Here is a 13,084-nt window from a genome sequence, read left to right as displayed (position 1 = left end):
CCAGAAGAACCATCAGGGAACTTATATCGTCAAATTCGAGGCCCCACGCGAGACCAAACATCGGAGTCGAAGCATCGGAGTCTGCCGACGTACGAAAAGATCCGCGTTGAGGGGCGTGATAAGATAACAAATGAATCTCAGAATTGACACATTTCCCATGAGATGGGGAGAGCTCTGATTTAGTGGAGTATAGTGGAGAAATATGGCACATGTTACAATGTAAATCGTTGAAGGGGATTCTTCCAAGTTTGCCTGTGTCGACATTCACGCAGTGTATAAAAATCCAGACACTAAGCTATAATCTAGAAACTCTTCTTCAGCCACTGGGTCTGCGAATTGCAGTACGCAAGCAGGCCATCAAGGCCCCATTCCACACCCATGCCACTCTGCTTGTGTCCACCAAAGGGTGCATTCGGTGCAACATCAAAGTGGCTGTTTACCCACACACAGCCCGACTGGAGTTGATCTGCAATCCGAGTTGCACGTTCGAAATCTTTACTCCAGACAGAAGAGCCCAATCCTGTCTCCAAAGCATTCGCACGTTCAAGGACATCGTCCTCGTCAGACCATTTCATGATGGGAAGAATGGGAGCAAATGGCTCCTCCTGTACCACGCGCGATGTCTCCGGAGGATTATCGATAATGGTCGGATGGATGAAGTACCCGGAAGAAGCCTCGATCGAGCCTCCAAGCGCAGCTTTCAGGTTTTCAGTACTAATACTGCTGAACAGGTCCTTGGCTTTCTCATATTGCATCTGATTTTGAACAGGGCCGAAGAAAGTATCTGCCTCGGTACCTTCGCCGACTTTCAGGGTCTTGACAAACGTGATTACTTTGCTCAAGAACTCATCGTAGATCTTCTCGTGCACATAAAGTCGTTTGATCATCATGCAGATCTGCGAGCTGCAGAGATAAGAAAGAACTCCAATCTTGGGGATAATAGCATCGATATCAACATCGTCGCAGATAATTGCCGGGTCATTGCCACCCAGTTCGAGTGTGACTCGCTTGAGAGTCGGAGCACATGCAGCCATAACCCGCTTTCCAGTGGCAATCGACCCAGTAAAGCTGATCTTCTGAATTCCAGGGTGAGCAGTGAACAACGGGCCGAGAGATTCCTCACCACTCAGGCATTGGATCACGCCAGGAGGGAAGAAGTTGGTCGCAAGCTCGACCAGCTTCAAGTCACAATAAGGTGTGAAGGGGGACGGCTTCACAATAATGGTGTTTCCGGTGTACACAGCAGATGTTATTTTTCCGACGGCCAGAAGGACAGGGAAGTTCCAGGGGACAATGGCACCCACCACGCCGATGGGTGTGTGGCGTTGAACGATCTTCCTATCTTCGGTTTCCTCGATGATGTTGTCTTTAATCTCAATGGCAGTGAGACCACGAATCCATAGACTTGCCATACCCACCTCTGCAGATGATTGACTCAATGGCTTTCCTTGTTCCATTGTAAGGGTTTTCGCAAATCCGTCGGCATTGGCGTCAATGGCATCGGCCCAGGCATGCAGGGCTTTACGTCGCTCTTCAAAGGAAGTCTTGGCCCAGCTCTTGAAAGCATCTTGAGCTGCCTTTACGGCTTTGTCAAGATCATCCTGGGACGAAACTGGTACAGGTGGGTTAGGCTGAGTGTTGGCAGGGTTGATCCCCTGTCGGGTTTCCGATGTTGTAGTCAATTGGTTATTGATCACATTGTGGAATGTCTATTTCAAAGAAGATAAGTCGTGGGATCGAGATAATAGAGCCTTCAGAGACTCACGGAAAAATCCAATGTTTTGGCGTCTGCTGTCATTTTGAGCTTCAACTTTCAATACAAAGGGATTATGTTGAGAGGGATGCAAAAACAACCTCGCACAATCAGGGCTGGAGCGATTGAAACCACGTATTTATAAGGTATGCTAGAAACCTAGGCACATCCAAAAGCCGCAATTAGTCGCCCAAAATGCCCCTGTAATAGCCTCTCAAGGTCAACCCTATACTTCCATATGTAGACCTGACTGCATTTCATTACCCTGTTGTTCTCTCTAAATAGCATTTCTTTGGACGATCCCTGCAGTTCATTTCCCTTTTTGGTCGTGAGATGGGGATCTTGTCTTAATCCTTGCGTCTTGGCAATGTGCGGGGTACCAGGATCCCCCTCGGCTCTCGGTTTCCTCAGGATAACCTCAGGGAGCTATTCGCGTGAGCTTTGGGCATCCCACGAGCTACGGGATGCGAGCACGGTACTTGACCCCTTCACGACTTGGGCGTTCAGGAGACAAGCCAGCGCTCGGTAAGATAAGCCGGCTAAACGCATCTCGCTATCCATGGATATGCTGCATGCAGGTGGTATTCAAGTATATCCGACATTGATACAGTAATGATGAAAAGTCACCGTGTGCTTGTTCACCGACAGAGAGCTGAGCCTTGGGATGCATACAACTCGCCAGATTGGGGCCACCTGGTATAATTGGAAGCGCACATATATATGCCAGCTTTGAATTTCGGATAGTCCACCACGGCAATATCGCTAATAATATTGATTGTAACAACTTCCACAGCCTAATTTCAGGTTGATAGTGAAGATATTCGTGGTGGAATATGATGCACCTCATACTTTATTTATATTCAGTCTTCCATATGGGCCTTTCCTATTTTAGCCGCCGGTTTCCAATATACGGCCGCTCAACCGGGCTCATTGCCTCAGACTAAATTATTTAAATTATTCAAGGATGTATTTAAGACATCTCTGAGCTTATCTATTCGGCCACATGGATCTCGGCGCCAATGATGTTCTACTTGATGTTGAACAGACTCCCTAGAAGTTGATCAGATCCGCTGCAGGAGTATAGATAAGATCATACCCAACAATCATAGTATTTTTTCTTGTGACACTGACTTCCTATTTATATTTTGTACATAAACATATGCATAGGTTGTACAACATACATTATAGCACATGGACCCTTCACATATTTATCGGTGGTGGGTACATCCTCGTCACACGGCTCCATCAATGACGATATTCTCCATATATAATTTCTTCTACATGTAAATTTCTGAAATAGGGCCGATGCCCTAGCCCTGCTCCAGCGACAATTATTTAAGATCACTCAGGGGAATTCTGATTTAATCTCAAAATACCTTGGAAGTCAAAGGAATTCACCACAATGTTTTCTCAATATTTTGGGCCAATTCTCACCCATTTCGTGGATGAAGCCATTCATTCCTTTCGCCGTTGCATCTTGTGACTAATATACAGCGACTGCTTCCACTTAAATGAGCCAAAAAAATGCCATTTTGTGCAGAAACTAACTTGTTACAACCGAAGCAACAATATCTCCAGGCACGAGTCGCTAATGCAACCACATGGTAGTTCCCGCCCCCAATCGCCCCCCGCTGGGAATGATCCGACTGGTCCAGGTAACTATCAACCCCTGAATTGTGCCCCTGCCCTTGCTACCCGCCCCCTCTCCAGCCACAATATAGTCTCTATGATGATTGACCTCTTCCCTTTCTGCAAAGAATTTGTTGAATCTGTGTCTATCTACATTGTTTCATATTGGTCTCTGAGTTACTGAATTGTGATCTCAATCTTTTTTGATTTGTCATACTGTTGCATGATTTAAGGCTAATTGATTTATGTTGATTAGACACCACAGGTGCGGCTTATATCCTATCCACAGATGGGTAAAACTGGGATACATAAGGATCATCATTGATATATTAGTTTAGGTTGTCGCGATCAATTAGAATCATCACATTTCGAGAATTCTTGCATTCCGTTTACCATTGAAAATCCAGAGGTTTACTTGGTTTTCTTTCCACACCTTAAAACGAAGGAGCTACTTCAATGTTGATGTCTTAAAAAAGCTCATCCTGATATCGTTTCTCGATGCCTCAAAAAAAGTACTTAACCCGCGATAAGCCCTGTTAGGTAACTATCGGTACGGCTAAGAGACATGTGGAAGTTGGAGGTGCAGCAAAAGCTCGGATATCTTCCAACATGGATAATTATGACTGATTAACAACACATAACAACGATTAAAAATTCGGGTTCAACGTATTGGAAGCCCAAGAAACCCAGGTACTACCGATACTGGTGAATGAGCTACAATTTGTTAAGATAAATGAAATGAGATTGTATATTGTGCGCTTGAGACGCAACATACTATTGAAACGTATAGTGGCCACCTTTGATTAAATATCTGTTTCTGAATCATAGCTGGGTGATGGTCTATATAAACCCAGGACTGTAATATTATAACAGACTTCTACCTAGTTGAGGTTCAATGTTGTCAGTAATTCATGGGATCTATGTCTTGGCGCACGGACCAGCATTTTGTGACATCACCCCGAGTCTAATCACCGGACGGTCTACACCTTGCGTCTCATCTTGAAATCTTGTTTATCCTGCCATCATTGCGACGTAGTCCCAATATATATCCCTTGCTAACTTTATGATCTTCAACGACGATCTACCAATAACTTGTATTGTTATTTTAGGTAGGATTTTGTCTTCTGGCCTGTGCGAGCTGACTGGAGACCCCTAGAGAAGATCGTCCTTCGAATGACGCGCCGGCTGAGCGCCTCTTCGTCAACCTCTCTTAAGTGTTATACTTGAAGGCGATATGGTGCTTGGCGTACGTTTTTTTCGACGTCAAAGTGAATTTAGGCATCATCCTGCAGGGCTATCTCTGCAGCTTATTTAAAGACCCTGATCTCCGCCTAGTTGTGCAGATACAAATCAACTCACTACATCTTGAACACAATATCTATTCTATCTCAAATTCCATACAAATTCCATCAATCTATCACAATGTTTCACCGACGTCGCCCGGCTACCACAACCACTCGCACCACCAAGCCTACGCTGATGACCAAACTCAAGGGGCGAAATGCGAAATCGCGCACCGTCAAAACCACAACGACAACACACCAGAATCCCGTCCACGGCCATCATCATACTGGTCACACTGGTGGTACTGTGCACACTGGTCGTACCGGTCCCACTGGGGGCCGCTTTGGTCATAGGAACGCCTATGGAACACCTACTCATACCCGCCATCAGCGCAAAACCACCCTTGGCGACAAGGTTTCCGGCGCTATGTTGAAGCTGAAAGGAAGTTTGACGCATCGACCTGCAGTCAAGGTAAGGACCGAATATCTCTGGCTCAACTTGGACTCGAGCTAATATTTTAAACCTAGGCTGCTGGAACCCGCCGCATGCATGGTACTGATGGACGTGGAAGCCACGCACACCGTGTCTACTGATTGATACCCTGTATACTATCACGAGTTACGAATGGTGGTTTAAGCTTTTTGATTTTTTTCCCGTCAATTCTTTGAGATACTGTGATTTACCTGTACCATAAGAGCCAGATCAATTCTACTGTTTAATGTCTCCAAAACGACCTTAGGTTCGTAATCTCAAATGTAGAAGTAGATTTCGCTTTATTCCCATGGCACAATTATCCTACTGAGCCATTCTTCGGGTCCTTAAGTGCAGTCTAGTGAGTAATAAAAACAGAAATCGAAATGATAGGCGCCGTTTCTCCAACCTTGAAATACCGGGCCGGTGCGATAACGTGGGTGCCCAGATGCCCCACCAAATTTTTACATAAGTGCGGGACTCCCCAATTACTCACTTGGACAGAACAACACCCGTGGATCCTTTCAGCTATATATCTATACAATGCCGTCCATTCAAGAGAGCAAATTGGCCTTCATTGGCGGCGGCAACATGGCCTCCGCCATCATTGGTGGCCTGTTGAGCAAGGGCGTCAACAAGCAGAATATCTGCGTCTCCGAGCCGTGGGAGGTCAACCGCGAGAAGATGGCCGCTCTCGGAGTGCGGACCACCACTTCCAATGTCGAGGCTGGAGGTGATGCCGATTTGGTTATCATTGCAGTCAAGCCCCAAGTTACCAAGGCTGTGTGTCAGGAGCTCGGTGGTGCCTGGTCGCCGCGCGCGACTTTGCCCGTCGTCGCCAGCATTGCTGCGGGTATTACTCTTGACAGCTTGAAGGAATGGTTGACAACAAGCGATAGCCGTACGGCCCACACTGTTCGCGTGATGCCCAACACCCCCGCCCTAGTTGGTGAGGGTGCTTCAGGTGCTTTTGCTAGTACGGACGTCACCCCGGATGAGAAAGAGCTTGTCAATGCTTTGCTCGGAAGTGTTAGCAAGGCTACCGAGTGGGTGGACCGCGAAGAACTCCTCGATGTCGTCACTGGATTATCCGGTAAGTCTCCTGCGTCAAAAGCCATGCGGCATGTCATCAACCCGTATCATTCTGACCCCATTAGGATCTGGACCTGCCTACTTCTTTGCCATGGTTGAGCACCTGGTTGCAAGTGCAACTGCTCTCGGCCTCCCTGAAGAACAAGCCACTCGCTTGGCTACACAGACATGTCTCGGTGCCGGCAAGATGTTGGTCGAGAGCTCTGACAGCCCTTCTCAGCTGCGTAAGAACGTGACTAGTCCCAATGGCACCACCCACGCTGCTCTCCAGACATTTGAGTCTCTCAACTTTAAAGAGATCGTCGACAAGTCTGTCCAGGCTGCCACTGCTCGCTCTGCTGAGCTCGGTGCCAAGCCTTAGAAAGGGAAACTCGACAAAAATGAATAGCTGGAATCTATATAATGATATCCGAGATACTCATGCGAAATGAAACAAATAAATAAAATCCAATGACCCCCTATTTAGGTGAACTAAGTAGAGTCCCAAATGTCGGAGCCACGACTCCGACCTGACGTGGTCCGTGCGTATCGGCTTTCTAAACTTGGAACAGCTCGACAGGCGAGCTTCTCCTTCTCAGTTCATAGGCATACTATGTATGAACAATGATGGTTTCTTTTTGGCCCTGGAAGGTGAGATATATGACATATTATTATTTTGCTTTACTTGCCGCTAACACTACCAAGGGCGATGACAACTCTGCAGCTTCTTTTGAGAAGACCCTATCCACGCTGTCGACGAAGATCGCCCAGGCCACCACGCGCCTCGACCAGCAACGTCAGTCTTCCCGGCGCATCAAGGCTCTCTGGACGCTCTACTCTACATTTGCCTATCTGTTTTACTCCATAATCCTCGCCCTGGTACTGGGATGGGAGAGCTGGGGAATCAAGGAATATGCAGCTATCGCAGGCGGGCCGGTCCTGTACGTCTGTCCTTAATCTGCACGTTCCCATGTCGCTGACATTTAGTTTTTTGTTCCACCAGAATCTACGGTGTGCGCACTCTCAGCTCCAGGATCTTCGACTACCGAATTGCCCGCATCCAACGCCGCCTTGATGACTTCCACAAACAGCGCGAGGAGACCATCGAAAAGCTCAAGGTCGCAACCAAGTACAACTCCACCCAGCAACTACTAGAGAAGTACGGCGGCGAGTCCCCCAAGCCCTCTCCGGGTCCAAAGGGACAAGCCGAGAAAGGAAAGCCTGCACAGCAGCCACAGAATGTGGCCCGCACTGGTCTCCCGCCGCCGCCCACTGCCAATATTCGCTCTCCTCCCTCCGCACCGCAAACCCCGAACGACCCGCCATCCCCTAATTATCCCCCTCCCCTTTTCGAGCCAACCCTGGGCGGCCCGCAAACCCCACAGCAGCCCCCTTTCCCACCTGCTTTCTCTCCTCAAACACCCATCGATCAATCTGGCTTTGCACCGAACGCATTCCCCCAGACCGGTGAATCTACCGAACCACCACACTGGTACGACCGTCTCTTGGATGTTCTGCTTGGAGAAGATGAAACCCAACCCCGCAACCGGATGGTCATGATGTGCAGCACGTGCCGGCTCGTGAACGGCCAGGCTCCCCCTGGGATCAAAACACCGGAAGAGCTGGGCCGCTGGCGGTGTGGCAGCTGTGGAGCTTGGAATGGCGTGGAAAGCGAGGCAACAAAGATTCTCAACAATTTGCGTCAAGATGCTGTGCCAGCCGAGGGGACATGGGAGCCCGTGTCGAAGGCTGACGCGGATACCCAGTCCTCCGAGGGCACAGAAGAGGGCGTGATGGTGGCTTCGAGTGAGGAGGAACAAGTGGACTCCATTGGCTCTGATGCGGAAGACCAGAAGGAAGAGGAGCCTAAGCCCGCCCCTGTGCGGCGCTCCAAGCGCGGTACAAAGGGAGACAAGGCATAGGAGTAGACCATCTTCCATTACTTTATTTATTTCGGAATGGCGTTAGCTCCATTGCTTCCGATGTGTTACCAAAGGCAATCCAACTTCAAGATTTCTCACATGGTATCTAGCTAAGCAAAATCGAAAAATCTCAAGCCAAAATCATACAGCTCATTTATAGCACGTCAATTTCCCAAATCATTGACTTCGAGCTCATGTAGAGACTATCGGGTGCAAGGTCAAGTGCTCAATAGCGACATTTGCAACCTTAACCTCGGCCTCTTCGGCGGAAGCACAACCCTCCACCAGCGCGATCTCAGTCTGATTGACCACCGCCGAGCATCGATACGTAGCCACACCTCCAGACTCGACCCTCTTTCTCTTGAAGACCAAGGTACCTGCTCCCTTCACCATGTTCTGCGCGATATTCCGCGGATGGACGACATTAACCCCGTCGGCAATGACACGCTGGATGTACCAGACTAGGCCGATACGTTCGACGAATGCGTGACACACATCTAGATTGCCCCCAGAGTCGATGAAGATCGCCCCAAGAACACTCTCGATGATATCCGACAAAAATTTATCCGCACGTAGACGAGCGAACAACTCCCACGGGTACTGGCTTCCATGTTCCAAGGCATCGCGAATCTCAGCACTGAGAACTTGGTGCCGCTCGAGACAGGCTTCCCGGGCAGATTTGATGTTAGGACCATGGGAGCGGAGGAAGCGCCATAAGTGGATCTGGGCATAGTGTGGGACAAAGTTGACTTCGCCATTGACGAATTGGGTGACGTGGGAAGGTTCGTCGGGGGCGCATAGCTCCATACAGAAGAATGCGAGGAGGTTAGCGTTGACGACGGAATGCTTGAGCAATGTCATTGGCCCCTGATCCATTTCTACGGGATGGGCTGCGATCACTGCCATGACGACCATGTCGAGGACGGCATCGCCGAGGAACTCGAGGCGTTGGTAGGATTGCGTTGATGTATCGTACTCGCAGGATGCATGAGTGAGCGCCTCTGTTAGAAGGGCAGGGTCTTTGAAAGTATATCCAATCAGACCAGCTAGTCGATGGTGGTTGATTAAACTACTCACGCCTTTACCTGGTGGCAGGATGAGAGGTGAGATGTCGTTTGTGAAGAGATCGATCTCTGGCAAGAAGCGATGCAGACAGGCCTGCGCTTTGCGTATTCCACCGTCTATATAGGCTGCGCCAATGAGGGATTCCACAACATCTGCCAGGACCTTCGTTGATATATTCCTCTTGGCAGTCGATGGTTCCAACTTGTTTTTGATCAACGGTGCAGCCCATTTCCGCGGGGTGAAACGGCTTGTCAGGATAAAGCAGTCAATGCCAGTGTCTAGAGCTGCACGAGCAAGGCGAGTGTTCTGAATAAGCTTGTCACGGCTCTCCGAGAGGTACCCCTCGTGCCAGTTGGTGTTCCGGAAGAATAGCTGGCAACTAACAGTGAATTTAAGGACAGAGTCACCAAAAAACTCGTATCTCTGATAGTTAGTACTGGCCTGTGCAATGGGCGCGCTGATAGCCGTGATGACATGGTCGATGTTTTGAATTTCGACTCCTTTCAAAATGGTATCGTTCAATCGATGTGCCACCAAATATGCCTCTAGTCGGTCCAAAATGGCAGATATGAATAGTCCAAATAGACCTTGTTTCGCTGGAAGCTTGTCGATGACACAAGCTACAGCAGGTAAAACGTACGACTTCTTTGGTGCCTCTGCCTCTCCATCTTCGGCGATATTCATGGCTCGCACCTGGAGGAGATTTCGGCGACGGGGAAGCGATGAACATTCCATTTCAATAGGCGACGCCTTTGTCACCTGGACAGGAACAATCCATCTGTTGAATGTCCGTGGCTCGCTGAATTTGGACTGGTCACGGACGATACCTATAGGCGGGGTAGTTGGATTCCTAGAGTAGGCATCCAGTGCAGGCTCTTTTCCTTCGTACGCCGTAAGCCATTCTCCCAGGTGCTCGTGCAAAATATCGGGGATGAAGAGGGCTACGAAGTCGCGGTCGTCTGCCCGCTGGCGCGAACTGGGAGCTTGTAGATAGAGAGCCGTGGCCCTTCTCATTTGATCCAGTGTCTCGGTTGTAGCCTCAAACGTCGACATTTGCGGATCAAAGTGGAGTTCTAAGGAGGTTTCGGGGTCCCAATAGAGAGGAATTGGGTGTGGCATCGGAGTAAACCTTGGCAAAATTAAGCAGATGGCCATATCTTCGTCTACAGACCCATTTCTGTATATATTCAAGCGTGTCCGGCACAGTTGCCCCGAGGCCCAGCCCTGTGCAAGGTCTATATAAGGGTCATGCTGCTCCGCAGCTTGCACAATGGATGGGAGCGTTATCTGGTCTGAGAATCTCAACTCTGGTTTTCGTGTCAGTGGCAAGAGGTTGTCGTTGACCAAACCGTATGAATGTAAAGCTTTGTAGGCCTGGAATGCAGTCTCCTTTCTGGCTGCTCGCTCTGTCTGCCACCAGGACTTTCCGTTTGTTCGCCTAACCGTCGGGTGCACCGAATTTGGTAATGTGACCGTACCCAAGAGCAATCCCACACTATTTTCTTGGAAGGAAAATATTGGTCGGTTGTCGGAAAACTCATCAACAGGTAAGACCGCGCAAAAGTGATGCAAATGCTGCACTGCGTCGTCCGCCGTCAACAGAGCACTGGGCAGAGGATGTTAGTAAATACTAAGGGAAATTTTGGATGTTATTACCTCGTCTTTTCCACCCAAAGTCTTTCTTTCACTTGCTCCTCAGTAGCTTCGATTTCATAGGCTTCCCGACGCTGTCTCTCATCATCCTGATATGCTTTAATCATAGCTTGCTCTAATTGCTGCCATTTGTGAAGACTCAACAACTCATCCTCACTTGAGATCATGATAGCATATGTGGATTCTCTATGACGAGCACGCCCACGCCGCTGCACAAATGACTTGAGGTTTGCAGGCTTGTCGTAACAAATAACTAAATTGCATGCGCTTATGTCAATGCCTTCTTCGAGAACATCAGTGGCGACAATGAGGTTTTTGCGACCAGCTTTGAATTCATCAAGAGTATCTCGCTGCATATCCCGATGAAGTAGATCACCGAGGCAGCCCTTGCGGTTTCTATCACTCGACCAACCAACATAAGCGGCACACTGGAAGCGATCTCTGGTTTTGGGGTGAATTGATAAAATGCGGGCTAACACACTGACGGTTGCTCTCTGCTTGGCGAAGAGTAGCCCGGAAAAGCCAGGCCTATCCATTCTTTCGAGGAAGTTGAGAAGCATTTCAAGCTTGATGGATAGATGAGTACTCTCCTCGGCTGAAACTGGCGCAGGCATTGCAAGTAGCAGTTCTAACAGGTAAATCCTCTCCCTTTGGTCCAAATGCGACATCTCACTAGCATCTTGAATTGAGCGCTGTAGTTCGTCAATTGAAGCGCTGATGAAGAAGTCGGCGGCCCAGCCTCCCAGCTCTTCATAAATGTGACGACTGCGCGCCTGGAAGTTCCGGAGTTGCTCGCTACAGAAGGTTTTGCCTGTAGTGAGAGCCTTCGCCAGCTCCACAGTGTGATCCTTTGACCGTAATGATTCGATCCACGGATCGTCTTCTATGTTATATGCCCTGCAACATTCTACCAGAGGCGAAAGTAGTCGGCTTCCAAAGCCATAGTGTGCTTCTTCGAAGGGTATGTAGTTGAGACGCTCTAGATGAGGGCGATGGGTATTTTCGAAGAGCTCAGTGCGATGGACACGTGGAGTCTTGCATACTGCGTTCAAATTGGCTTCGATTGTTCTGGGGGAAGATTGTCAGTTGCTGCAGCAATACATTGATATGTAGTAGATGGACTGACTGAAGCTCGTTCTGACTTGAACGGACCACCGGGCTAGCAGTGAGTCCCAAAATCCGGGGTACAGCGTTTGGCCCTGACCTCAGCAAGGTGGGATGGTAGTGATTTTGCATAATCTTGTTCGCCGGATGGCGTCTAGTGCAGTGGTGAGCTGTATTAAAAATTAGATTGATTTGATTTCTGGAATGCCTTCAGATGGATCATGTACCTTCATCAAAGATAAGAAGCGCAAGCCGCGACATCCGAACAAAACCATGACTCAAAGCATCAGCAAGCACAGCATATGTTGAGACAACAACGCGAATATCCTTGAGGACCTTGTCCCAGACAGCCTGTTCAGTCCATCGATCAACATTGTCCAGACTGGTTAAAACCTTAGTTTTCACAGAGAGGATCTGGCTAGTGATAACTTCGTGTTGTTGAAGGCTCAATGCCACAGTCGGTGCAAGAAACCAGATAAGCTGAGACAGATGTGAGCCGGAAATAAGAATTAAATGAGAGTTTGGGAGTCAATTCACTTTGTCTGGATAATCACAGTTCTCGAGTTCATGTATAATTCGAAGAATAGCACTAAATGGAAAAAGTCAGGGAAATGTGCCGAGAACCACGAAATGTCACCTCCAAACATGCATATGAGTCTTTCCACTTCCCGTGTCCATCTATCAATAGTCAGTATCTTCTGAAGCCTCATTGAGAAGAAAAAAAAAACAAACCGCAACAATGATATTCTCCTTGCGGCTAGCCTCTAGCATTTCGAGCTGGTACCCACGAGACCGGTAGGCGGCACCATCACTACTTAGACCCGTGGAATGCATGATAAGCAACAAAGTCTCAAATGAGACCGTAAATAACAGGACGCTCAGTGTATTGTAGAAAAGAGAAACAAAAGTGAGATGAGAGGAATCAAGAGATGCCCAGAAAGCTGTTTGTTGGTGGTGGGGGAGGTACGGCATCCCGCAGCGGCCATCGCGCAGCTTTGGTCCAATGACCGTCAAGGGCCGGCCAAGTCCCTTTTGGGTGTTGTATACTTCGTTGATCATGAGAGATTGAGAGTCTTAACGTCCACACTTCCAACATCACATTAGCTCTGTCTATCTACTCTCTATTTGTGTC

The 13,084-nt window shown here is 48.6% G+C and overlaps 5 protein-coding genes across 5 annotated transcripts; 3 read left to right on the top strand and 2 right to left on the bottom strand.

Annotated features, from left to right (window-relative positions):
• Positions 1 to 302: 302 nt before the first annotated feature.
• PEX2_080170 (aldehyde dehydrogenase family protein) lies at positions 303 to 1,798 on the bottom strand (the record flags this gene model as incomplete). Its single annotated transcript, XM_016745287.1, has 2 exons — positions 303 to 1,709; positions 1,766 to 1,798. 2 exons carry the CDS (start codon positions 1,796 to 1,798, stop codon positions 303 to 305), a joined length of 1,440 nt encoding a protein of 479 aa, XP_016598205.1.
• Positions 1,799 to 4,804: 3,006 nt separating this feature from the next.
• Positions 4,805 to 5,259, top strand: PEX2_080160 (uncharacterized protein; the record flags this gene model as incomplete). The annotated part of the gene is made up of 2 exons (XM_016745286.1): positions 4,805 to 5,137; positions 5,194 to 5,259. 2 exons carry the CDS (start codon positions 4,805 to 4,807, stop codon positions 5,257 to 5,259), a joined length of 399 nt encoding a protein of 132 aa, XP_016598204.1.
• A 421-nt stretch (positions 5,260 to 5,680) lies between these two features.
• Positions 5,681 to 6,590, top strand: PEX2_080150 (pyrroline-5-carboxylate reductase family protein; the record flags this gene model as incomplete). The annotated part of the gene is made up of 2 exons (XM_016745285.1): positions 5,681 to 6,230; positions 6,295 to 6,590. 2 exons carry the CDS (start codon positions 5,681 to 5,683, stop codon positions 6,588 to 6,590), a joined length of 846 nt encoding a protein of 281 aa, XP_016598203.1.
• Positions 6,591 to 6,716: 126 nt separating this feature from the next.
• On the top strand, positions 6,717 to 8,130 carry PEX2_080140 (uncharacterized protein; the record flags this gene model as incomplete). Its single annotated transcript, XM_016745284.1, has 3 exons — positions 6,717 to 6,746; positions 6,914 to 7,149; positions 7,212 to 8,130. 3 exons carry the CDS (start codon positions 6,717 to 6,719, stop codon positions 8,128 to 8,130), a joined length of 1,185 nt encoding a protein of 394 aa, XP_016598202.1.
• Positions 8,131 to 8,322: 192 nt separating this feature from the next.
• On the bottom strand, positions 8,323 to 13,011 carry PEX2_080130 (putative RNA helicase/RNAse III; the record flags this gene model as incomplete). The annotated part of the gene is made up of 5 exons (XM_016745283.1): positions 8,323 to 10,801; positions 10,852 to 11,916; positions 11,975 to 12,122; positions 12,180 to 12,432; positions 12,685 to 13,011. 5 exons carry the CDS (start codon positions 13,009 to 13,011, stop codon positions 8,323 to 8,325), a joined length of 4,272 nt encoding a protein of 1,423 aa, XP_016598201.1.
• Positions 13,012 to 13,084: the final 73 nt, after the last annotated feature.

This window comes from Penicillium expansum (assembly GCF_000769745.1).
Source record: "Penicillium expansum strain MD-8 chromosome Unknown contig268, whole genome shotgun sequence".
NCBI lineage: Eukaryota > Fungi > Ascomycota > Eurotiomycetes > Eurotiales > Aspergillaceae > Penicillium > Penicillium expansum.
The sequence above is the reverse complement of the archived record's forward strand: the minus strand, read 5'-3'. Positions and strand labels throughout refer to the sequence as shown.